Below are 27,905 nucleotides of genomic sequence, written 5' to 3'. Positions count from 1 at the left end.
TCTATGTAGTTACTTGGATTCTGTCACACGCTCTGCATTTACATAACTGTGATCCATAGATCATGTGCTATCAACATATGACAGAGCTTCTGGAGCCAGAGATTATGTTAATTATTAACCATATAATTGCGTTTAGTGGCATATTTGATGTAGAAATTAAACACCCGCCGTCCAATTCCAGGCATAATAGAATGCAGCACTACCAGCAAGTTCTCACTAAATCCAGCAGTTTCCTAGTTCACCCGTCTGTCCCTGCAGGCTATCATTTTAAATAACCGATCCTTAATCTTTCCCAATTTTCCTGCTCACCCGTTTCCTGACTGCAGGATCCGGATTCTTTTCAAGCGGCCGTTTCCTCTTAAAGGGACCATCCTCAGATTTCCGTTTTACAATCCCTTCCATGATCTTCTTTTTAGGTTGCTCCTCAAGATTCTGCCTAGGGGTCTCTTCCCGTTCTCCTTTCTTTTTCACCAGTTCTGTTAATTCCTTATTATCCCGATTCATCTTCTGCTCCTTAAGCAGAGACCCAGGCAGGTTGGAAGCGTATTTAAATCCTGGGCCTCTTTTTTGCTTGTAGGCCAAAAAATTAAAAAACAAAAACGACTTTATATCTTATGCCTAAATATGAACAATTTGTCACAAATTCTTTACTAAACACTAAGTATACAGACACAGTACTAGAACTGGGTACACAGTATACAATGTGACAAACGATGCAATGGTCGTCCCAATTACACGAATTTCCATAACACACGATATAGAGCGTACACACTATGCAATCTTCCGAACGACAGCACAATATATTTTGTCAGGGGATTGTATCCAATTAATAGTTTCTCCAATACACTATGTGCGATTGTGCATACACACTACACAAGGTGCACCATAGCAGATAGGACGACGCGATGGACGACGGCCGGGAACGACGGACTGAGTGTACACACTATATGATGAGCACAACATTTTATTCCCATATGTCAATGATATTTTGGACAATATATATTATAGTGTGTACCCAGCTTAACATTAAGTAAGATCTTGAAGTCAACATGAAAGAAAAGCTCTGAAGGACTCAATATTCTCTGTAAAGCAGTGTGGGTTATGTGTGTGCTATATAAATAACTTAATACAATAAAGCCAAGTGATACACCCAATCAGAAGGATATTTATACTTCAAATATAAAGTTCCTAACTTTGATCTATATTATTTGTCAAATAATTGGCACATAAAATTAGCATTTGGTGCCACTTTGTGGCCTACATCCCGGTGCAGTCCTAGCAGAATCCAACAGCACCAAATTAAAAGAAAAATATAGTGAGCTCATCCCCCCAAAAGATGTTCCAAATGCACTACCCCCACTTATTTAATTAACAGAAACTTGTGTGCCACACTAAATTGGCAATCTGTGTAACTTTGATTCATAAAACCAGTGCCATTGCAAAATCTATTGACAATTCTAAAGGCAATTTATTACAAAAATATTACAAATTTCATTAACTTCAAAATAGTCCTAAATGTCAAATATCTATGTTAAGCCATTGTGAGCGGTTTTGTAAATATGTATTTAGTACATTATTACTCATTTTGTCAAGATGTAAAGCAATTTTTAATGTGTTACAACGGTATGAATAGGAGTTCACACAATGAAAGCGTTACAGACAATCTGACATTAAAACCATTTTTATATTTAATCTATTATTTAGGGGTATTTAAATATACAGCATAACAGAAAGATATATATATATATATATTAGGGATGTGCAGGCTCGGATAGGTTCGAGTTTGCACGTGGAGTTCGGATTTTTCCCTCCAAAAAAACGGAACTCAGAAAGAGGCAAAACGTCATCTTACATGGACGAACATCATCATTCCTGGACTTTTGTCCAGGAATGATGATGTTCGTCCATGTAAGATGACGTTTTGCCTCTTTCTGAGTTCCGTTTTTTTGGAGGGAAAAATCCGAACTCCACGTGCAAACTCGAACCTATCCGAGCCTGCACATCCCTAATATATATATATATATATATATATATATATATATATATATATACATAGAGAGAGAGAGAGAGAGAGAGAGAGAGAGAGAGAGAGAGAGAGAGAGAGAGAGAGAGAGAGAAAGTGAAATGCCAAAAGAAAAAGACAAATCCTTTTTAAAAAAAAATTCTATCACTTTAAAAGATAGTCTTAATATGATGCAGACCAAACAATTTTATGCTATTGTATATGTACCCCCTAGAAAAAAAAAAAAAAAAAAAGAGTAAAGCTGGGTACTCACTGATAGATATATTGCCAGTTCCAGTGAACAGGCAATATACCTATAGTGCATCGCAGAGTGTGTACAATAGATGTATGTCAACAACGTCGTTCACATACATATACGATCTGCTGTGCTGCACAGCAGATGGCCGATATATCTGAAAGATATATCGTCCATCTGCTGGTGAGTATGGGCGACCCGCCTATCGCCCGTACACATGCTGCAGGGATCTAGCGGTGATTGACAGCGCAACTGGATGGGCAATTTAAATGCCCGCCCAGTTGAGCTGTCAAGCCTGGCCCATCAGGCAGACAACTGGTAAGTCTGACCTAGTGTGTACCCAGCTTTGTAAACTTCTTTTACTAGAAGAATATTATATATATATATAAATAATATTTGTTTATTTTTTTTTTTTAAACTCCCACAAAAAAGAATCTATGGTGGGTAGTATTCATTGGACCTTGCTGGATTCTGTGGACAATGGGACGGATTCATCAAGTATCGCAATTGCCACAGCGTACACAGGGCCTGATTCAGCTTCAGACAGAATAGCTAAGCTGCTCGCAAGCAGCTTAGCTATTCCATCTGTGCTGATATGGTAATGCAGCAGGAGGCATCACATCTCCTGCTGCATTACGTATCCAAGCTGCGTTGTTTAATGCAGCATCAGATACTTTGCGGGACATCAGCCGGCTAAGGTGAACCATGGGGACACGCAGCCGGCCCCCACAGTTGAGATGAAAAAGCCAGGAAATCTCAGTCAGCCGATGGAGATCCTGGCTTCTTACCTCCCCCCCAACGGCCGAAACGCCTCCATTTCGGGGAATGGAGGGCATCGATGCCCCCTCCCCGCCACACAAATGGCAGCAGACTGTCAATCACTGATAGTCTGCGAGCGGGATTGCAGACCCGTTCTGCACATGCGCAGAACGGGTCATGCGTCTGCGCTGATTCCCTAACATCGGGAATCTGCGTGCACTACTGAATCAGGCCCACAGATCAGCCAATGGTGCGTACTGCACATGCAGTGCGCAGGCCAGTATTGCAATCACACTGCGATAACTTATACAGATACAAAGCCATCACAGAGTGAGTGACTGGACGTCAGCAATTGGGAGAGGTGACGGGGGAATGGTTAGGAAGGCTGCCATCAGAAAATATGGGGCCCGGGACAAACAAAATAGGCAGGGCCCCAACCCCAAACACTTACCTTAGTTACCGCACTCATCTTTCTGTTCTGGCTGCTCCTCAGTCCTCCTCTCTCATTCAGCGGTGCGGCGTGCTGTCATAGGGATATTAGTCAGAGGCGTAACTAGGGTAAATGTCACCCTAAGAAAAATGGTGCCTTTAACACTACACCCACCCGGCATGTAGTAGGACATACTGTACTACATACACACTGTGACCATTAGCTGTCTGTAGATAGTCCTGGGGGACCCAGACTTTTTACATGGCCTTGCTACCATATACAGGTAAATATACATGTTATAGTAGGTAAGTGCAACTCTGACTGCCTTACTATACAGAGAATAAGAGCTTGCAGCTCACGCTATGCAGTGAACGATGGTGTGGCAGCAAACCAAAATGCAGCTGTCTCATATTGATATGCTCCTATGCTGCCTGTTGAATGCCCACTGGCAGCAGGTATAAATGCAGAATTTTTTGCAAGGGAACTTTTAAATGTTAGATTTCGCTATAAAGGCGAAAAATAAAACCCCTTTTGACAGACAATATCAGTATATTTACATTTTTTTTATAATGCCCCCCTGTCTGTATTATTCTTCTGGTGCCCCCTTAGAATGCCCCGACTGTATTTTTCTTTTAGTGTACCCCTGTCTATTTTTTTTTATAGTGCCCCCCTTTTTTATTTTGCCCGTCCCCCTATTTTCTTTACATACAGTAGCTTCTCACCCCATGTTGTTTTTTTCAATAATGTGCTCCGTCCTCACCCTTTTCTCCACACACACACGGACTCACATACACACATACACACACACACACACACTCCTCTCCCCTACTGCCACAATGTATACTCTGCTCCCCTCCACCTGTATGTTCCTAATAGGGCTCTCCTTCGTATCATGCTTCCCCAGGGTTCCGGACTACAGCCTACTTACCTGCCAAGTTCCTTCTGTAATCAGCCAGGCGGCTCCTCTGAGGCGTTGTCGTCGCGTTATGATTACATCATGAGCACAACACTGCCGAGAGCTAGGTGCAGTTGCCTGGTCTGGAGACCATCGGCGCCAGCTGTTTTTAGGAAGGAGCACCGGGCTCCTGTGCAGCTTTCATCTCACCCTCGTTGTGCCACTGAGAACAGTAGCGTGCGGCGAACACTACTAGGAGCAAGCAGGCAGCCCCCCCTCCCACCCAGAGTGTCCGGCATCAATAGGAGGCGGAGCGGGAGGGTGTTCCTGGGCTGGGTCTGTCAGCTACTCACCGGAGTCCCTGCTATTGTGCGGCAGCAGGGTAGGAGCATGGGGGCCCCCCAGAGTTCCGGGCTTACAGTCCCCCCCCTGATGGCGGCCCTGGTGGTTAGATAAATTCAGGCGTGACAGTCAGTTTCAACACTGTTTCCTAGGCGTGCATAAATTAGCCGCTGTGACGGCATACGCAGCTTGAGTACTCACTGTGTGCGACAAAAGTTGGAATTTCTGAGAAAGGAGAGACCTGCTGTAATTGTCCGTGATCGGCCGGTGTGCCTCTATGGTCCGATGTTACCGATGTATACGCAGGACAGCGAGGTCTTACGGAAGTGAGAAAGCAGTAGTGGGAGTCTCGCTGCTGGCTGAGCAGTTGCAGACATTGGCATATTTTCGCAGCAGAACTGCGTATGTAATCACAGCTACAATCGCAGTAACGAACCATAATGAATCAGGCCCAATGGGACAAAGCACTGTTGTTTTTGCATTGCTAATAGAATCATTAGATAATGAACAAAATAAAGGGTGGAGCAGTGCTATGGGAGCTATATTTTGGGAAGCGAGTATTCCAATTATGCTGCCCTGTACTACACTCTGCTGTGTCAGAGGCATGCAGCCCTTTATGTTCCAAAAACCAAGATGTATGGTGATAGCCGTTATTATTAGATTTGCACCAGTGGTACAAAACAAAGATGTATAAATATGTAAAACATGCAGTTAGGGGTCCCTGGGGACTGGGTAAACACTGACCAGGTATACAGGCTCATGTCTAATGAATGACTGGTATTTGCAAGTGGTGAGTGCTGTGGAACTTTAAATCTACATTGTTGTAATATGAATAGATGTCTCTTTCTACATGCACTAGGTAACCAACAATGAGAATTAGCTGGATTGCTAATTAGAGGTCTGCAGTCAGAAGCAGGTCGTCAGTGTTTGTGCTGAGTGCAGGAGCTACTATGCATTTGCATTATTTGAAGAGAAAACCATTTTATAACCATCATCATTTTTCCTAAAACATACATATATGGTAAACGGTGTGTACTTGTGTTTGAGGAACATTTACTTCCTGCAGCTAGAAAAGTTACACATCAGCTGACTGATAACCAAATAGAACATACAGTACACTTCATAATGACAAACATGCAGTTACTATAGTAGACTCACTTTCCCAGTTTTTCCAGCATGGTTGCATTTTGGACATTCCCAGCAGTTTGGAAGTTCATCGTTCACCACACCATCAGATTCCTTTATCTGCAGAAATATATACATTACAAATATTCTGCTGACATTCAGTGCCCACTTCCTGCATTTACCACAAATACTAACAGCAGCTTTATTTTTACCATACATCACAGCGCACTACTACACTACAGACAAGTGATGCTTCACCGTGGCCACTGACTGTAACCGTGATCACAATTCAGAACACACACACAAACAACAGATATTAGAAACACACCAGCAAATGTGATCTGCATGCTGCCAGGCACATTGTTTGAAAGTAAAAATGTTGAAATTGCAAAAGAAGAGAAATAACACAAGAATTATAAATGGAACTACAAGTCCCAGCATGACCAGAGTTCCACAACTACTGGAAAAACAAGGGTTGCTTAAGTGTGAACAATACCCCCAAACATTTCTCCTTTACATTAGACTGAGTCAGAGAATATCAGAAGCCAGGTAAGAGGGGAGGTTGGATGTGCTGGATAGTAGGGAAGCACAGAAAATTGGGGAGTTTTGAGAGACGGGACCGGAAGAGATAGTAGAAATATATGTTTCATTGGAGCAGGTGAGAGGCTGGAACTAGACACTACAGGGGTACGTTACAGTGGTAGAGGAGAATTCTGGATCTAGACACAGAAAGGGGACATGTAAGTGAGGAAGGAATCCAGATATTGACCCAACAGAGTGGAGGGAGCAGGAATAAGAGAGAATGGAAAACAGAGCTATGGTCCAGGCACAACGAGATAAGGGATTTATGATGATGATGATGATGAAGTCGTTAATTGAATACAGCAGTGGATGACTTGATGTGCAACAAGACACAATATGGGGTGCCTAATCAATTAAGCTGAAGATCAGACAATTGCAAGTGAGAGGGGAGGAAGATAAATCAGGGAGCAGAAACAGCAAGGCTAAAGCTGGCCGCACATCTAAAAGATTATCTTTCCAACCAGCCAACTAGGTGGCCGGTTGGAAAGATAATCTGGTATGGGAGCAAACTATATTTGGCCATTTGTTCTCAGACACCAGAAAACAGACAAACAGTTGTTCAGACAATTTAGTTAAATCCATTGCATGTAACCAACTAGTATGAATGACTGTTTAAGTCTGTTTTCCGGCCTTTGGGAGCAGCTTTAGGGGCCCTATGTATCAAAGCTTGATGAGAGAGAAAATTGTGAGAGAAAAGGTATTAACCAATCAGCTCTTAGCTGTCATTTTTCAAACACAGCCTATAAAATGTTAGCAGCTGATTCGTTGGTGATTCATAAACAAATGTTATCTCTCATCAAGCTTTGATACATAGGCCCACAAATGTGAGTTGAGAAAGAGAGGGATCAGGTAAAGTGCATTTGAAGTTAGATAAGAAGAGTTAAGCTAGCTACACACGGTCAGATTTTTTTTTAATCGGGACGAGGAACGGTACGATTTTTCAGAAAATTGAAAGCCCCAATGTCTGTGCTACACATTAGGCAATTTTTCCATAGAAGCTAGCAATTTTTCACCACACCACACTGATTTTGCATATATTCACCCACAAGTTCTTGACTGACAGATCAGATAATCGAAGAAATGAGTTTGTGGATGTTCTAACAGTTTTATCGATGAAACGATCGTCCACACACTATGAAATAAATCAGCCCGATCACCCGATTATTTGCAAATCGGCCCGATAATTGTATAGTGTGTAGGTAGCTTTAGACCATGGGAAATATGTAATATCTTGCGATCTTCACCGCTGCGGATATTTATGCAAGTCTCCCTGTATTTTTAAAGTGGCAATCATTTTAAAGGCAAAACCAAGCTGTTTTTTTAGTCAGGTTTAGCCACTTTTCGAGGCTAAACCCAGTGCTTTTAGGCAAGGTAAACACTAATAGGTGTCTGAACAGAGAAACAATTGAATTGGAGGGGGGGGGGGGGGGGGGGAGCAGCCAAAACAATCAAAAGGAGATGATGCATGTGAGGTGAGGAAGCAAGGGGGAAATTGGAACTGGGCACATGGTGAGATGGTGATGTAGAGGCAGGGAAGGATGTGATCAGGAGAGGTCATGGAAAACACGGGATGGTGGGTTCAGTACACAGTAGTAGTTTAGTATAGCTCAGCTGGCATGCCGGTAATTGTGTGGCATGGGCAGATCTCATAGCAATTACGGAGGCGTGTCTGTGTGAGAAGTGTGTCCTTATTGGGTGCTGAGAAGAGGGCCATATTCACAACATCCATGAAATGAACTGTTATTTTCATTTAGTAAATAAAATACATATAGAACCACAGTACTGCACTCTAGCTGGAGATTAATTAGAAATTTCCACATATTCAGAGTAACAGTAATCAAAGTCCACATGATGTATAAATATAAAGTGTTCACATTAAGATGCAGTTGGTTGAGCTTTTTTTTTTTTTTTTACCAACTTTTAAACAAATATTAGCTTTGTCTTGAATAGCATGTACATTTACATAATACAGTCACAATTCATGCATACTTATTGATACACTAAAAAAGCAGACTTTCTAAACAAAAAAAATTCAGTTTCAATGCATTTTTTAAACCTCTTGCACATTATAAAATGAATGAATAATAGCACATTAAAATAGTTTGTGAAGAGATTTAGGCACCTATACTGATTCCACATGAATACAAAGACAGATTCTGGTGGAACTTCCACAACACTGACCCTTATTAAGCTTAAACAATTTAAGACATTGGCCCTCATTCAGAGCCACTCGCTATTTGCGGTCGTTCGTTCTAAAACAAGGGGTGGCTATTCAAATGAACCGTTCGCTGTTTGCGGTCTGTTCACGCCTCTAGGTCTGAACGAGCGAACAAAACTTGCGTTAGTTTTTTGGAAAAATACGCCCCCTGGCCGCTCGCATCCTACGTCATGTCCGCTATTTATTAGATTAATCGAGTACATCGACCAGGGTATGAACTGCTCGCTATTCTTGTGGTTGGTTTTTGCTACCACAATTTTGCGAGCAGTTCTGGCTATAAAAGAACCCAGTGATGTGGTCAATGACGCTGCTGTTTTAAATATGCACACCCATAAAACGCCCGTTTTGACCTTTAAGCACGCCTGCGATCGGATCTCCACTCCCCGTTTTCAAGCACCTTCCCCTGTTACCACCCACATACGCCTCTTTCTGTCACTCAAATTATCAGGCATTCGCTATTTTGCGAGCACATGAATTTCGGCCGCACTGAGTGGTTTGCGCATGCGTATTACGATCCGTACGCATGCGCAGTTGGGCAAACATCGCTCGGAGCGAACGAGCAGCCACTTGCGTCCAGCTCTGAATCAGGGCCTTTATCTTTAAATGACACGATTATCCATGTACGTATTAGCAGAGCAATGTATGTTTATAAAAATGCCAATATAGATGACTTGGTGGCTCACAAAATCTAATGCTGGATTAGAACACCCTTTCCTGTCTACATGTTAAGAAATGCAAAAGCTTGTTTATTCCAGCGTAAAATATTTGTACAATTACTATTCGCTATAAGAACTTCTAAGGCAGATCTTAGCTTTGTAGTTTAACAACAAAATAAAAGGAAAAAATCACTCAGCTTGACAAAACCGCTAAAAACAAACACTGCATCAGCACAATATTTTTTTTTTTGCATTATAAAGGTCCTTTCATATAGCAGAAGTCATGATTACTGCATTATTTAGTCTTTTTGTATCAGATACATTGAAGGAACAGAGCAGATGTTGGCACTTGCATAAAAAAAAGTAATTATAGCCGCAGAAAGCTACTGAAATTTCCTGCAAAACTATTAAGCATGGAACCCTGCCAAATAAATAGGATGTGTGCTAGCAGAAATGAAGGTTGATCAAGTGGAATTCTTACATTACCCAAATAAATGTTAAAACAATTCTGAGTTTATTTTATCATGTCATATATAAGTTGAATACAACCTTGCACTATTCTCTCTTACCTTAAGGCATCCTGGGTGGATTATTTCATTACAGATGGAGCATTCCATCAGCATTACATTAAACTTTGCTTCTGGTCCTTCTACACAGTCCTCCTTCCCCGCTTCTCCACACACTAGACAAACAGCTGTATGAGGCAGCACAGGCTAAATAAAGAACAAAAAAAGAAGTATAAATCAAAAGGTGCATATAGAAGGCTACAGTTATAATGAAAGGGAAACTAAATACAAGAGGCCATCTATGAATACTGCTATCTCTGCTGGTAAACAGGTTAAGAAATGTATGCTTCTTCTAGTGGGACAGTTTGTTTATTGATCTGTGCCAATGACTTGGGGTGTGTGACGGAATTTAATATACACGTCATAGTGTAGTGACCAGTGGCGTAACTAAGGGGGGCGGGAGAAGGGCATGTGCCTTGGGCACCGTGGCAGGCCTAGCAGAGGAGGGCACCGCCAGCCAGGGCATCATACCCGCACTGCCCGCCCCGCCACCATTGCGCTCGGACCGAAGACTTGTCACTCTAATAATGTAATGAGCAGGCAACTGTGCCTGCTGGTGCTGACTGTAGGGGGAGCTGCAGCAGAAGCACGCAGCCCCTCCCAGGCAGTCATTCCTATATTGAGAGCTGCCGGATGAGAGAGTGACATTTCCTTCCTCGGAGCAGCGAGGTGAGTATTCGTTGTTTTGCGGGAGGGGGGGGGGTGTACTGCCGCATTGGGGTGACCGTTAAAAACAATTGATGCCAGCGATGTATTTATTTGAAAGTGTGTGTGTACCTGTGCTAGTGTGCTGAGAGAAGACACAGGGGGGATGAGAAATGGGTGGCCCACCCCATTTTCAGTAGCCATGCCCATTTTTTTCGGTGCGCAAATATATTTTGCTGTGTTTGTGTGTGTGGGGGGCAGCGCCGTTCTTCAACTTGCCCTGGGCTCCAAAGAGCCTAGTTACGCCTCTGGTAATGACTAACACGTGACTGTTTTTATGAGTAAACCGTTCAGAATAATCAAAGATAAAAGTATATCTCAGCAGGGCTGGATTAAAGTTTATGTGACTCTCCACCAATAAAATAGGCTGGTGATGTAGAATGTGTAAATACTTCCAGCACCACAAATGTGTTAAACAGACTGCAGTGCCCCCAGTTCACATTATGCCACACAAAAATCCCAGTTCACATGCCACAGTGCCCACTCACTGGTGATGTAGCTTTGTGTGGAGGATCCCCAGTGTGTGTGGGCCCCTGAGCGACTGGCCCGGCCTCAAGGTTGTTAATCCGGCTCTGAATCCCAGTACATGGGAGGCGATGCAATTCAGCGGGAGTTGAATAGCGCTGGGAAATTGGTCCCGGAGCGATTCAAATCAGAGCGCTGTTAAGTTCGACACTGGCAAGTTAAGTTGGAGAATGCCAGTTCTTGCGACTTAACCTGGAAGTTAAGTCATGAGAACTGGCATTCTCCTAATAAAGCGCCAGCCGCGAGGCTGTTAGCGCCATGCAGAGAACAGCCTCGCGGTGGACACTTTAGTCGGACTTCTCCTCGCACCCTCATTTAGTCGACCTAACAGCGTGCTGAATTGAATAGCTGCGGGATCCACAGCGCTATCAACAGCGCACTGAATTTAATCGGCCCCATGGATTGGAGAACTTTAACAGCTGTGCACAGAAGGCAGCAACAACAAACTATGATATAAACTAACAAGCAATGATTGGCTCTGTTGCCCCAAACTACAGTGAACCAAGAAAGGTACCGCTAGTTTAATGGACATGGGGCCTGACTCAGAGTTGCACGCTTTTAGCACAGCAGCTGCTAATATATGCAAATGCCGTAGGCGCCTCCTGCCAGCTTCTGTGATCCGCTGCTCCGTACAAGGATGCATGCACTGGCTTCAGCACTCCCAGAAAACGCCCCCCTTTTCTGGCATGCTGCACTGTCTCCAAACGGATGCAGCCTGTCAATCACACTGTGGCGTCCGGACACTGCTAGTGAGCTTACAGAAGGAGATATGCACATGAGCAGTACAGATCCTATGCATGTGCAGATCTCTAGACATTGGAGTTGTATGCAAACCATCAGGTTTGCATACAACTCTGAATTAGGCCCATGGAGGGTGACGGCAGCAAGTACTATAATTTCACCTGTCAAGCTAAAAATTGACAATTCTTATTTTTAGGTGTGAAACTTCTAAAATCAGAAGAAGAAAACACGTGCATTAGGTATAGTTCCATTTAAAGCAGTGAGAGAGACTTGGCTGTAGAGTGTAAAGGTAAATAGAAAGACAGTTTAAAAAATACATACAAGCATCCTTACACAAGAGACATTACGTACAGCTATACATTGCCGCATGATACACGATTGTTTCATTCTTCCTGGTCCCCCAAACTTCTTCATGTCTTTGCAAAAGTGACACTCCCCACACTCTGTGCGTAAGCAGGCCTCACACTTGCGACATCGCGTCCGTCTCCGGCGTGCTCCAGCACTGGTCCTGTTAGCAGACAACTTTACTGCAGGGGAGGTGGCAATTTTCCCTTTTGGCCTTCCCACAGCGCGGTTCTATACCGGACAAAAGTAATTGTTATTTCAAAAGATGAAGTAAATAAAATGAACTTCTGCTCTCTCTCATTTTGAGTAGAAAAAGATCAAAAAGTATAATACAATACAATACGTTTAAATTTCCAATCCAGGGCCAATCAGCTACACAGGACATAAACAATTGTTTCTCAATGATTCACAATGAAAAATATGCTTGCAGCAATTTGGTAACCGAGAGACATTTTTCTAATCGTGCTGTTCCCAGGCATACAATACTAGCGCATCTCAGATTCACAAGCAGCACGTTAATGCCGAATAAATAGTTTTCAGTTGAAATATTAGACAGTGCCTTGGATTCAGCTCTTAACTAGACATCAATAGTAACTTGCATCTCTGCTATACTTTAAAGTACAAACATTATGGAATGCTTATTCAAGTGCTAAAAGCTTAAAAAAGGGACAATGTATTGGTTAAACATTCCAATAGTACGAATTGTACACATGATATTAGCAAACAACATTTCTATGCTAACTTCCATCTTCCAACAATGGCACAATTTTTTCCTGTGCAAGAACCAATATTTTCTATTGAAGAATGTAAGACTCATTTATACTATGAGCTTTTATATTAATTCACTGTGAATCTATGACCCGGCAACATGCCATGGGTATAGAATTAAAGACACACATACATCTATACAAGTTTTGTATTGTAAACATATGAATCCTAATACAAAGCTAGACTGGTCGACCGTGGCGGACTGTAGCATGAAGGGCCCACAGGGGAATGCAATAATAAGGCCCACAAAGGGGTGTGGCCAGTCACTGGAGGGGGTGTGGCCAACTAGACTGAAAAAGTATTGGTATAATATATGTACTAACATAGAATACTATAAAACTCAAGTTCAGATGCTGCAAATTAATTAAAATTTATATATACACACACACACATATATATATATATATATATATATATACATACATACATACATACATACACACACATACCACTACACATGTACTAACATATTCGGTCAGGTCTAACCTTGATGCAGCTTTTGGCTACCATACACCTCTTATTTTGTCTCAGGCTATTCTTCTGGCTTTGCATCCTGCACGCTGTAGTGCCCCCACATTATGCCACCCTGTAGCAACCGCACATTAAACCACACTATAGTGCATCCACATTATACCACACTGTAGTGCATCCACATTATGCCACACTGTAATGCCCCCACATTATGCCACACGGTATTCACCAAAAGCAAGAGTCACCTCAGGCAACTGGCAGACCAGTCACAGCCTCACAATGAGCCACTCCCATGAGGCTGCTCTGCTGTTCACCTCCATGGGTCAGAGGAGCATGTGATGGGCTCCTTCAATCAGAGATCAGCACATGCTCCTCTGACCTCTTTGCAAAGTCTCCTGGAATTTATTACCCAGTAGTGCAGTGCTGACTGCAGTGTCCCCCGATCCTCTGTGTAGCTACCGACCGAGTCAGTCACAGCCTTGATGACTGACCGGCAAGCAGCTGTACTGTGCCCTGCTATAGTGAACGGCGCCATAGGCCCTGCCCTCCCACGATTGAGGGCATGGCTACATATCAGTGGGGATCTCCCCGACGGCCCAGTCCAAGCCTGCTGGTGGGCCGTGTCTAAAGCTGGGTACACACCTCAGCGACGCAATGTCACGATATATCACATCGCCGTACACACTGCACAATACGCCTTATGACTATGCAATATATAGTTACATGCTTATTGTAACACCGCGTTGTCCGTGGCATCATCCCATCTGATTAGACGAGATGATCGCATTAGATGGGTAGATGCGACCACCCAATTCATCAAACAAGTAATTGGTTGGATTTGGGGGTACACACTATATAATGGTTCTTAAGATCCATCACAGATTGCAAGTTCGGCCAATATATCATATAGTGCATACCCAACTTTAGTGCAATATTGTTGATTGACATCTATTCAAATCACCTTATAACAGTGGTTGGTGGTCCAGGACCAAATCAAATTATTTATGGTTCATGTGATAGGCAAAACCAGTGCTGGTGGCTGCCAGTCATAAAATATATGGACAAACAGAATCGCTATCCTGTCCAGCACCAGCACATAACTGAACTTAAGGATGACATGCACTATTGACTTAATGTTTGCAGAATTTGTCAATAAGAAACTTTTGGCCTAGTGGTGCTGTGAAAAAAATGCTAATACTCTAGGGAGCCATGATTCAAAAAAGTTTGATAACCACTGCATTATAAAACGAGTGTAAACGCGTCTATTAATTGTGTGGATTTCAAAGTATTACAGAAAACATCAAAATCCATAGTTATGAATGTATCCTAAAGCAATGGGCACAAATGTAAATCAAGGATGCTTTGAAAATAATTTACTCAGGAAAAAAGCACCAATGATATTAGCAGTCAAAATGAGGGAAACTAATCTTAAGGTGCCTACACACTTGGCGATGTGCTCGCGATCCGACAATGTGTACGATTTCCCCTTGAACTCTCCCCGGCAGTCGTGGGCACGATTTGGTGTTAAAAACTGTCCAATCTGACAAACGATCTATCGTGCCTCCTAACTATTCCAGTGCATTGTGACTGAGATTGTCAGTTCTTGCCTACAGCACGGCAGATCTGAAGATGCGATGGGCGACCAGCGGGTACGCACATCGGCATCGCGATCGTGAGTGGAAACTCACGATTTGGGCATATTTTACACGATTTGGGCATATTTTACACGATTTGTCGTCACGATTCGTCGGAATCGGGCAAATAGTGTAAAAAAATCGCCAAGTGTGCAGGCACCTTTACACTATATAACCATACAGGCTGTCTGTCCTGTTCAGATGGAGAAGATGTTAATCTCTTGTTGGTGAACATCTAATTATCTTCCGTGTGTTTGGTCTACACAGGGTCAAGACTAACAAAGCCATGAATTTAAGACCCAAATGTTCAAATCAAAAGTGATCACATTAATAGAGAAAACCCTCAGTATGTTCTCTATGTCAGACAGTAGAAATATAACTGTCATTTAACATAAAGCGTTGTCATGTGCCTTTAGATAACAAAATACCACTTTATCTGTAAGCAATGCTGCTCACATCCTGATACTGAATGATTAACTGGGCCTCATTAAATATTCACATAGCTGATGTGTGCCATTGATGTGAGATTCACATGTCTACGAATAGCAGCGTTACCATGCCTAGCATGATCGATACATACATACACTACCATTTTTACCAGAGGAACATGTGAGAGCATTACCCGGACACCAACGTGACAAAACGGTAACACCACAGTTATTATACAGCAGATCAGTGAATTGTTGCGATGTATGGAATAAATAAACATAGAACGTAAAACCCCAATGAAGACGATCATTAATTGCTCCTGGTAAGTCCCTCCTCCACCTCCAATGTATTCTAAACTAAATCCCCCGTTTCCCACAGCTCACTATTCGGAGGGCAATGCCCGGGCTAGCATGCGATGGCACCGACCTGATCCTGCTCAGAATCGTATTCCTCATCATCGTTGCTCAGAGAAAGGGCCATGTCTCCTCCTCCGGGCCCAGTGTGACATAAAGCAGGGACAGTGCTGCAGACTACGGAGCCTGCACGGGCAATGGAAGGAGGCGGAGGAGGAGGGCTGCCGCTGGAGGAACACACTGCTTGCACAAAGGGGAGGAGGGCTGCTAGGCTGCTGAGTATTCATGAGCTCGGCCCAGGAAAGGGTTTGCCACCTGCTGCTCACCAATCAGTGCCCTGGGCTTGGCGGAGAGCTGCCAGCAGTAGGATGGAGAAAGGAGGACAGCAGGTAGTCTGTGTGCGGGCAGCCGGGAGCGTGTGCTCGGGGCTGTTTCCAGAATACACATCGCTGCCGGTGCCTGGAGACAGCAGCAGCACAAAGACTAGAACCTCCCTCCCTCTGCATCATATGTGTCAGCCTGGTCATCGCACTTTAGGATGCGTATATGTACGTACTATACAGTAACTTGTCACACGTATATTATTCTGTTAACACCTTCTGAACCAGTTACATCATCCGGCCTATACACTCTAAAAAGCCATTTTTTAACTGGTAATTACCTACGTTGTAGTTTTCCCAAGTGCATTTCCCATATTACTACTTGCTTTTGGTAGTATATTGTGAAATATATTTACCATTAAAAAACTTGCAAGAAAGGAAAATTAATGCACTAAACAAGTGGTTCCCAAACTTATTTGAATTACGGGGCTCTAGAGTAATGGAGCATACACACGGTCAGATTTATCAGACTTGTCAGATGAACGATTGAACGATGGACGATTCCATTCATTTTAATGCAGTCAAAAATCGTTCAAAGTCTGACTGCAAACACATCAGATGTCAGATATTGTTATCTGACCATCGGGAACGCGCATTGTAGATCGTCCATCATTCAGGCATGTCAGATTTTCCTTCAGATATGAACGACTGAACGATTTTTAAATCGTTATCGTTCATATCTGAAGGAAAAATCTGACCGTGTGTATGCACCAACAGAATTGTTTTCACAGCATCCCTAAGTTTAAGGGACCTATGTATCAAAGCTGGGAGAGAGATACAATTGTAGAGATAAAGCAGGGGTCAGGGAACTTTTTTATTTTTTACCCCAAAATATATTTAGATACGCCGACGTTACCCCCTTGATTTGAAAGGAAGGAAATCCTATAGTAGTGCCCCCATAGTTATGCCCCTGTAGCAGTGCCCCCATAGTTATGCCCCTGTAGCAGTGCCCCCATAGTTATGCCCCTGTAGCAGTGCCCTCCTAGTTATGCCCCTGTAGCAGTGCCCCCATAGTTATGCCCCTGTAGCAGTGCCTCCATAGTTATGCCCCTGTAGCAGTGCCCCCATAGTTATGCCATAGAAGCAGTGCCCCCATAGTTATGCCCCTGTAGCAGTGCCCCCATAGTTATGCCCCTGTAGTGCTGCTTGTACAAAAAAAAAAACTATGGGAGAGACGTCATGATGTCTCTCCCATAGTGCGCATGGGGAGAGCCGGAAGCTGGATTTCAGAAGAGAACTCCAGCCTCCGGCTAACGCGGCACTGCAGGGAAGGAGTCGGGCGCCCGCTGGTAATAACATCTCAGCGGGCGTCCGGCTTAGAGCCTCCCTGCGGCGCCGAGCTGGAGGTCACTGACGCCGGGTGCAGCGGGTGCACTCCTGCACCCGGTGCCAGTGACCTCCATTCCTGGGGGTAATGGACGGACAGCTGGGCATGCAATGATTCATATGCATGTCCGGCTGTCCGTCCATTACCCCCAGGAATTTCAGTTTTACCCCAAATGGGGTAATTTACCCGTTCCCCGACCACTGAGATAAAGCAGTTTAGCCCCGGTAGTTTACACCATCTGTGAAAGACTTCTCCAAAATGCACGCAGGGACAGCTGTCCCTGCGAGTTCCCGGTATTACATAGTTGGGATATTTTTATTAAAAATAAAATATTCACAGTGAGTTTGATTGTCAATAATTGCGGCAGTACCTCGATTAGTACAATACATAGGTCCCTAAATCTATCATTTATAACGTTTATAGTGATACTGTGTGTACTTTATTAGTTATGTTCAATACTGTCAAAATAAATATCATGTTAATGGAGTGTTGTGGTTTTGTTGCTTTTAATAGAAAGAACATGCGTTTATAATGTGCAAAACAACAGTTTTTAAGTACTGTACTGTAGCTGACAGTTACCACATACTCCCATACTAGGGGCAGTCTCTGGCTCCTACAAGTCTGAGGATCTCTCCCTACTTGATGGTAATTCAGGTGCTGACGTCACTGAGGTGCCCAGGTAGTAAGGAAAGAGGATAGTGAGTGTCACTACTTAGTGTTTTTCACACTATGGAGTCTGCAATAGAGCTCATCACAGATTTTGAGAAAAACCCAAATACCGTCTTAGGATGGTATCATGTGGTCCAGCATCCGAAGTCTTCTTATTATGTACTGTGTGCAATGTTCCCTTCATGCACATGTGCGGTACTGAAACTGGTACAACTGTCACAGGGCATAAACAGCCTAAGCAGTTTGCGCATGCCCAGTATGGAGATGAGGTTACATTTTTTGGGGTCCCTGCACAGTCTCTCTGGTCCTTGCTTGTGTGCTAGTTCATTACTTGCTTCCATCGCAGGTTGTTTTGTACTTCACGAGGACCTAATTTTGTGGACCATTTCACAAATGGTCTAAGTTAATATATGGCAGAACCACATTCTGTATCACTACAGTATGCAGTCCTTGTTAAATAGACCCCTATGTATAGTACAATGCATTTAAATCTACAAGTGGTTTGCAGAGTTGTTTATACAAGTCTTTTTAGAAAAATCTGTGCTAATTAGTGCATGAATAGCACATTAATACCAGGTGTTTGTAAACTGGCCTATATGGTTCCTAGGCAGTGCTCTGGATTTCTCCAACATGTAACTGATGCTTGGTGCACTTAAGCATAATGCTGCATTAAGGGGCCTATCCCCTAGGCGACCTGAAAGACTGAACGTCTAGCATTCAGACCTTCAGGTCGCCGAGGTGCGGTGCCCGCACTGAACGGCGTTCACTGAACATCATTCAGTGCAGGAGCCCGACCTATCTCTGAACATGCCGAACCTGACTAGCGTCGGTCAGGTTGACGGGCATGTTCAGTAGATAGTCGGGGTTGGCAAGGACCCAGCGTCCACACACACCGCTGGTCCTTGCCGGCTATCCATTACCGGACTTTGTGAACAATTCGACCAAAACCTCCTGGTTTGGTCGTAAATGGAAGAAGTTCAGAACCACCAGGACTCTTCCTAGAGTTAGCCGGCTGTCTAAACTGAGCGATCGGGGGAGAAGGGCTCTAGTCAGGGAGGTGACCAAAAACCCGATGGTCACTCTGTCAGAGCTACAGCATTCCTCTGTGGAGAGAGGAGAACCTTCCAGAAGGACAACCATCTCTGCAGCAATCCACCAATTAGGCCTGTATATTAGAGTGGCCAGACGGAAGCCACTCCTTACTAAAACGCACATGGCAGCCCACCTGGAGTTTGCCAAAATGCACCTGAAGGACCCTCTGGTCTGATGAGACAAAAATTGAACAGTTTGGCGTGAATGCCAAGTGTTATGTTTGGAGTAAAGCAGGCACCGCTCATAACCAGGCTAATACCATCCCTACAGTGAAGCATGGTGGTGGCAGCATCATGCTGTGGGGATGTTTTTCAGCGGCAGGAACTGGGAGACTAGTCAGGATAGAGGGAAAGATGAATGTAGCAATGTACAGAGACATCCTGAATGATAACCTGCTCCAGAGCGCTCTTGACCTCAGACTGGGGCGACGGTTCATCTTTCAGCAGGACAACGACCCTAAGCACACAGCCAAGATATTAAAGGAGTGGCTTCAGGACAACTCTGTGAATGTCATTGAGTGGCCCAGCCAGAGCCCAGACTTGAATCCAACTGAACATCTCTGGAGAGATCTGAAAATGGCTGTGCACCGACGCTTCCCATCCAACCTGATGGAGCTTGAGAGGTATGGGCATGGAATGGGCGAAACTGCCCAAATATAGGTGTGCCAAGCTTGTGGCATCATATTCAACAAGACTTGAGGCATCATATTCAACAAGACTTGAGGCTGTAGTTGCTGCCAAAGGTGCATCAACAAAAGCACTTAGCAAACGTTGTGAATACTTATGTACGTGTGATTTTTTTAAAATTAAATTTACAAAAATCTCCAAAAAAACTTTTTAGACGTTGCCATTATGGGGTATCGTGTGTAGAATTTTGAGGACAAAAATGAATTTATTCCATTTTGGAATAAGGCTGTAACATAACAAAAATTGGAAAAAGTGAAGCGTTGTGGATACTTTCCGGAAGCACTGTATATTGTACTAAAGTTCAGGCTATTAAAAAAAATTCAAACCGTAATCTTCTGCTTTGGACCATGTGAACATATCACAGCAGCCACACTAGGGAAAAAAAATAAATATATATATATATAAATATAATAATATATATATATATTTTTTTTTTATTTTCATATTATTTTTTCACTTGGGAGGGATCAGCAAGGCAGAAGTTGTTGCAGTTTGTCATCATTGTCAGCGGACAAAATCACCAGGAGCCAAGCTGCCTGGCAGACTCATGTCTACAGCTGGGTACATACTGGGCGATATATCAGTTGTTTGCAAGTGCGTCGGCGGGTGTGTACACCTGATAATGTCTGTGAACGTTGTCGTTCACAGACATATCTGGCAGATATATCGGCCATTTCCTCAGAGGGAATAATGTGGAAAACGGGCAAGTTTATGTGGCAGAGAAACGTGTATCGGTCTTCTCAGGCATCCTCTGAATTGGCAAGCACCCGCTCTGGTCACAGTATTGCCACCAGCACTCACGGCACATAAGAAGCCAAGAGCCCGCTCCTGAGAACCGCATTAAGGCTGCAGGTCTGGCTACAAACTGCAGTACAGCTATTCACACTGGGGACACACAATCAGCATATATCCTTATCCCTGCACGGTCTGCTCTCCACTATACAGTTAGCCACAGCTAAATTTGAGATATAAAGAATTTAATTCAGGAGCAACTTCTAGGATTTGTGAGTACACACAGCTATCCATGCATCTAAGCCTCTTTAAATGGATAGTCTCCCTTGAGACATACCAGATACGTATTATTGCATTTATTGTGGATACTTTACAAATATTGTTTCAAATGGACTGAATCATGTGCTTGCCTTTCTATTTGAACAATTTCTGGATATGGTCAACATATGCGCATGTGTCCTTTTTATATATATATATTTATTAATATTCATTTTTCATTGGTGTTTTATTGAGTGGTAGAAGAGAAGGTACTGGGAAGATAGAGGGGGGAGCAAACAAAAAGCTGGATCACAGACTCATTAGCTCATACTCCTGCAGGAGAGACTCCATTAATTATGTCATCCAAAAGGTTACTTGGTGCAAAATTCCATATACTGTATTAGTTGTAGTCAGGCCTGTACAGCACTGATCAAGAGCAACAGAATGGCCAGGTCCAACTAACCGTTACTAACTATTTCTCGAGGACCGGGTTGTCAAGCTATGGTAGAGCATCTATGGTATTGGATTGTTCTTGCTTCTGTAAATGTATGAAAGCTAGCATAACACCCCAGATTCATCCAATAAAAGTCTACTGTGGGCATTTACAGGTAACATATGTTCATACCCATCAGCCACTAATGCCCAACAACGTATGAGCCACTTAACTGGCTAATATCTTTTCCAATAGCAAGGTGTAATTAGACTTGCGCTCTCCTGTGTGATTATACGTGATGGTAGCTGCAGATTTATCAGAGAAACACAGAATATAGGATACATAAAAGAAGGGGTAAATCTGCACTCAAAATTAAGAGATGTGCATTATATACAAATGTTTAATAATGAAAATATTTTATTGTATAATATAAAGTGCCAATCTCATCCTATAATTCAATAATGTAGCAAAGTGGCCATGTCACAATTTGTGTGTCATGACAGACAACAGATACCGGAACTGGGATGCATCAGGGGCATTAGGGAGCACCTTTAAGTGTCATAACTGGAGGCTATAAATTTCCCGGTCACTCTGTGCACAAAGTCACTGTAATCATGAGTGAGCTTAAGACCTGATTCACTATGGAACGCTATTGCGATCACGCACGCAGGTATGCTGCATAAATATGCTAATGACTGCAATCGCAAAGCTAGTATAGAGACGCCCAAAGCCAGGAGAGACACCCCACTACCGCTTTCGCACATCCGTAATACCTTGCAATCATGCGTATACATCGGCCCCACACGCACAATTACAGCAGGTCTGACCTTACTTAGAAACTGCTAACCTTGTTGCATGCAGCGAGTACTCAAGCTGCGTATGCCATCGCAGTGGCTAATTTATGTATGTACACCCAAGTAATAGCGTTCAAATGGACAGGCATGTCTACGTTTCTACGACCACTCCTGTCACCACCCCCAAACGCTGACCTGATCACTGTGTTTCTCAGTAGCATCTTGTTGTGTTGTGTATCTAGTTCGCATATTTACCCCTTTTATGTATAATAATTTTTCCAAATATATCCCCAAAATTGTCGATTTTTTAATTATGTAAATGGTCGCTATGTAAACCAGATCTACTATATAATTTTATTAATAGATATTTACCAAAAACTTTTTTTTTTAAACTATATAAAGCATTTTCTTCCACTTCTTGTAGGACTACACAGTCCTAAAAGATCAGCCAGCAGCAGGGGCAATCCTAAGGATCACCCATGACTACAGGCTTGGTGGGTGGGTGGGAGAGAAAGCAGGAGGAGCAGGGGTTGTTGTAGTGCAGACAGCCCAGGCTGTTGGGCAATCCTATTAGGATTGTTTTTCGCAGTTCCCTGATCCCACTGATCCCAGGTTGCAGGAAGAGTGTCTTCCTGCAGCTGCAGGTGTGCAATCCTTTTCCGATCGTCTTCTGTACTCCAGCCCTGGGGGAAGGTTGCTAGGGTAACAGAGGGGTGGGTTGAGCCCAGCAGCTTCCGGAAGATTAACTTCCAGCAGTCGCTGCAGGCGTTTCTGCTATGCTCGCATCAAATGCAACAGTGTCAGGGAAAGCCCAGCTTGGCTTGGTCATATCTGATGCGACAAAGACATTTCTACCATCACAATTAATTCCAATAAAGGTAAACGAGCAATACATTACAGCAGTATTTTCCAAATACAGTCCTCTGTGAACCCTAAACAGTGCATGTTTTCAAAGTCTCCTCACAGAATCACAAGTGAAATAATTAGTACCACCCATGGATCTTTGTCAGTGTCCAGCAAGGAGATATGGAAAGCATGCACCGTTAAGCTTGACACACGTGTTAGGATCATTCCAACCAGCTAACTAGTTGGACCGGAAATTTGGTCATGTATTGTAGATAACGATAAACTAGTCTGTCAAAACATTTTACAACATTTTTCAGGCAAACAGACAATTGTCTTTGCTCCCATACTTTACCAGATTTTTGTTCCAACCAACCGACGAACCATCTAGCTGGCTGGAATGATAATCTTTAGACCAGTGATTCCCCAACCTCGGTCCTCAAGGCACACTAACAGCCCTGGTTTTAGTGATATCCATGCTTGAGCACACATGGTTAAATAACTGAGGTACTAATTAAGTCACCTGTGCTCAAGTATGGCTATCCTTAAAACCTGGACTGTCAGCGTGCCTTGAAGATCGTGGTTGAGAACCCCTGCTTAGATTGTGGCCAACGTTTGAGTTCCCTGAAGACTAGATACAGAATATACTGCATTAGTGGTTGTATAACTGGTTTAGTACTTACCTTTGCAGTCTTCTTGGGCCAAGACACCACAGGTACCCCAGAGATTGCCAGATTCTGGTCATCATCTGCATGTTCTTTCAGTACAGTCTGCATTACAAAAAGTCTGGTTAACTCCAACTATAACATTACACATACTTTATATGCATCTTTTCTCCCCATCCAATGTAACCTCCAAACAAAAAGCAACAATCTTTCAAGCATGGTCTCAAAAACCAATTGTTCACTATAGTGCAAAGGGGGCCAAAGCGTCGATCGCGATCTACTGATTGACCGCAGACTCTCGACCAGTCGATTGCAGTGGCCCATCCAGCAGTAGTTTAGAAGCGACAAATCAGAATCAGTATGATTCTTACTGGCTGCTGAGCTGAAATCACAGGCGGGGTGCTGAAGCCCCCTCCCGCCGCCTTCAGCCATATTTACTTGCAGTCATCTGTCCATCAGCAGCCAATAAGAATCAGGGTGATTCTAATTGGCTAGCTCAGCTGAGCAGAGCTGAAGCCGCGGCTGTCTCTGTCGGCTGTCACTGTGACAGCAATAGCCAATAAGAATCAGGTTGATTCTTATTGACTGAGGCTGTCACGTGTAGCAGTCTACAATGAGCCAGGTTAAGGGGGGGGGGGCACAGCCAGATCAAAGGCACCCTGGACCGATCAAGACTGGCAGGCTGGCACTGAGGCTGCTGCTGGACTGCTGATGTCACCCACAGCTGAGGGCAGGAAGGGACTGGGAGCTCCTCTCTCTCAGTCATGTCAGTCGTCTGTGGGGGGCATTGTGTAATTTCAGTAGAACAGTCCCCACACCCCTTGCTGCGAGGTCATGACCCACTTTTTTTGTAGATATTTGGTAGATCACAGCATATTTTTCGCTTTGAAAGTTGCTCAGAGTCCAAAAGGCTGGCCACCCCTGCTATACTGTATACTAATCCTACCCGATACTACTCCCTGTGGGTGTACTACTAGCTACTATCCACAGCACTGTCCTCTCTCTCTAGATCGCTTGCATTCACGAGCAGAGCCTTTTCCCTGTATTTGATATGATTTGTTACACAAACACAAATGATAAAAACAAATGATAAACACAAATTATAGCAAATAATGTTGGCAGGGGTAAAGCAGAACTGCACCAAAGCAAAGCTTTTAGAAAAGTTAAACTAAAATGAGATTTACACATAAATAATTTTAATATATCTAGCAAAAAGGAAGAAAACCTCCAAGAAGTAGTATCGTTACAGGTTGAGTCTCCCATATCCAAAATTCTTGGGACCAGGGGTATAATTTTGGATATGGGATTTTTCCGTATTTTGGAATATTTGCATATCATAATGAGATATTTTGGGAATAGGACCCAAATCTAAACAAAATTCATTTATATTTCATATACACCTTATATGAATAGCCTACAGGTAATTTTATACAGTGGGGGAGATGTATGAAGTGCCAAAGCGGCATCAGCGCACATTATGTGCCCTGATACCGCTTCTCCCCGATGTATGATCGGGGGGTTTGGTGGTAAATAACAGGGGCGCTATGCGTCATTATCGGCGCTGCTATCTACAAGATAACAGCGCCGATAGCCTGGGCAATGTATGAACGGTCAAGTCTGCCTGACAGTTTTGCCCGCTGTCGCTATCGACAGCCTGGCGATGCCCTATCCCCACAGCAGGGACAGCACTGTCCTTGCTGCGGTGGCTGCCGGCCCCAGGGCTGCACGCGGGATCTCACGATACTTGCAAGATCCCGCGCATGCTCAGTGGAGCCGGCCGGGACTGAGATACAGCGCATCAGCACTAGGCTGATGCGCTGTGGTCTCTAGCGGGAATCGCTGGAGGGGGGAGTTAACGCTTTCTCGCTCCGGCCGATGAGATGTTCATACATCTCATAGTTAGTGCTTCCTGCTTAGCCGCTATAATACATCTCCCCCAGTATTATTAATAATTTTGTGCATCAAAGTTTGTGTACATACATGAAATTCATTTATGTTTCATATTCACCCTATACACACAGCATGAAGGTCATTTTATACAATATTGTTAATAATTTTGTGCCTTAAGCAAAGTTTGTGTACATTGAACCATCAGAAAGCAAAGGTTTCACTATCTCAGTAATGCTTAAAATATTTTGTATTTTGGATTATTTGGATATGGGAGACTCAACCTGTACTATGTTTTAATTAATTTCCTTGAAATAGTTCATGGAGCCGTAATGGATGAGTAGGGATAACAAGAAAAAGGAATACCCTGGAAGTTCTATATAATGACTCCTCCTACCCTTTGGTGTTTCTGAGGAATCTTCCAAACTGTCCAATAAAACATACAAATACCACAGTTGGGAATAATCTGCTGGCAGTACAAATAATTGCAAAAACACACAACTTTTTATTGAATAACCCAGAGGTTCCAAAAAGTGGTCCACAAGGCTCCCCAACAGTTCAGGTTTAAGAGATATCCATGGTTGAGTACAGGTGACTTAATTAGTACTTCAGTAAATTTAATTTAACCACCTGTGCTCAACCATGGATATCTCTAAAACCTGAACTGTTGGGGAGTCTTGAGGACCACATTTGGGAATCTCTGGAATAATCAAAAGGATATTCCTTCCAAGCAAAAGATCTCACCAGAAGATAACTGTCAGAACCAGCTCTTACACAGATGCAGTGGCAAGGTTCTGTGCAATACCAAGGTTTTCGTGAGCCATTTTGTGTGTCAGACTTTATCGCTCCTACCCTGTGAGGTTGCCCTGGTACAGGCAGTTCGCTCACCAATATCGGTCACAGTAGTTTGTTGCATTGACAACAGATGTGCCCAGTGGCTCCACCCACGAACTGCCTCAGTGATCCCATGGGGCATGCGTGCCGCTCCGGGCCCTTGACAACTCACCTGGATGACATCACAACACTCTAGCACAGTGTTTTTTTAACCGCTGTGCCGTAGCACACTACAGCGGTTGTCAAGTGTGCCGCGCTGTCAGAGCCGCCAGTCAGATCTGCCTTTACTGTGTACTGCGGACCGGGCATCGCTGAGCGCTGCTCTGGGAGGCTCAGGCACACCCGGGCTGTGACCTATGTAGACGTAGCGTTGTGAAATCATAGGCCACGCAAGCCGCGTTTCTTGCCAGCCTGCTGCTCACATCTCTGCACAGTGTGCACCCCTAGCCAATGAGGGACAAATGTAATTCTTATGTGGGAGCCAGTGTGATTTGTTTTTGTGGGGAGTGATGTGTTTTGTATTTTTTCTGTATGGCCAGCCAATGTTATTTTTTTTCTGTGGGGAGTAATGGGTTATAGTTGTTTTTTTCTGTAGGGAGCAATGTGATTGTGCGTTTTTCATGGGAAGAATAACAAATCTCAAAATATATTAAATGTGTTGAAATTTGTTATTATATTTAATAAAAAAAAAACAGATGGTGTGCCTTGGCAATTTTAAAATCATGTGTAGTGTGCCTCGAGTTGAAAAAGGTTGAAAATCACTGCTCTAGCTTAATTAAAGTATTTTGCCAAGCTCTCCTGCACTGTTTTGCAAGTAACCATTTTTCACCTAGCTACTGTTCCTGACTGCCGTCTTGCAACGCTACCTTTAGCTTTAGTTACTGGGTACGTCTCCTGAATTATCCCTGCCTGTTGTTCCTGGCATCTCAAACTTTGTGTGCCTATCTCTGGTTATACAACTGACCACATCTTCTCAATATCTGCCTGTTGTTCTGCCATGGTGTCTAGACATTTGTCTATCCCATTGGATATGCTCTACTACCCATCTGCTATTCCACCATAATGTATTTATGGTATATAGACCCTTGGCTTCCCTTACTATCCCACCTAAAGTTTCAGTAAGACATTTGCTACTCTCAACCCACAAACAATCAGGTACATTGTGACAATGTCTGATAAAAGTATAAAGAAAAGACCACCACGCCACCTTGCATAATTCAACTGCTGAAGCCTAAGCCCTGCATGCCCAGGAGGTAATAAAAAAGCCTATTAGAATGTGCCATTATTACTACTGGTATCTTATGCCTGTTCCCTATGTAAGCCTGCAAAATGACATTCAGTATGTTTGGACGGAGAATGCACTCGATCCACTTTCCTAAATTCTGAAGATGTACACAGAAAATGCCAAGACAAGATCCAGTGTATATAATTGTTCTTTTTCATTGGTTGGATAATCTCCTTACTGATATGAAAAGTATAAAAGTACCTCAGGCAGAAAAGACA

The 27,905-nt window shown here is 43.4% G+C and overlaps 1 protein-coding gene across 6 annotated transcripts in view; it reads right to left on the bottom strand.

Moving 5' to 3' along the window:
• KDM2B (lysine demethylase 2B) overlaps window positions 1–27,905 on the bottom strand; it is a 185,638-nt gene that overhangs the window by 23,722 nt on the left and 134,011 nt on the right. For 5 of the 6 annotated variants that reach the window (XM_088449175.1, XM_088449174.1, XM_088449176.1 and 2 more), the window contains 5 exons: window positions 23,700–23,786; window positions 12,154–12,378; window positions 9,835–9,978; window positions 5,843–5,929; window positions 310–570 (listed from right to left, as the gene is read on the bottom strand). In XM_088449175.1, coding sequence (XP_088305301.1) covers window positions 310–570; window positions 5,843–5,929; window positions 9,835–9,978; window positions 12,154–12,378; window positions 23,700–23,786 — 804 coding nt within the window. Of the gene's footprint in view, window positions 1–309; window positions 571–5,842; window positions 5,930–9,834; window positions 9,979–12,153; window positions 12,379–15,875; window positions 16,242–23,699; window positions 23,787–27,905 lie in introns of those variants that run through there. The other variant, XM_088449179.1, reaches the window with a different exon arrangement.

This window comes from Taudactylus pleione, unplaced genomic scaffold (assembly GCF_031769625.1).
Source record: "Taudactylus pleione unplaced genomic scaffold, aTauple2 ptg000479l, whole genome shotgun sequence".
Classification (NCBI taxonomy): domain Eukaryota; kingdom Metazoa; phylum Chordata; class Amphibia; order Anura; family Myobatrachidae; genus Taudactylus; species Taudactylus pleione.
The sequence above is the reverse complement of the archived record's forward strand: the minus strand, read 5'-3'. Positions and strand labels throughout refer to the sequence as shown.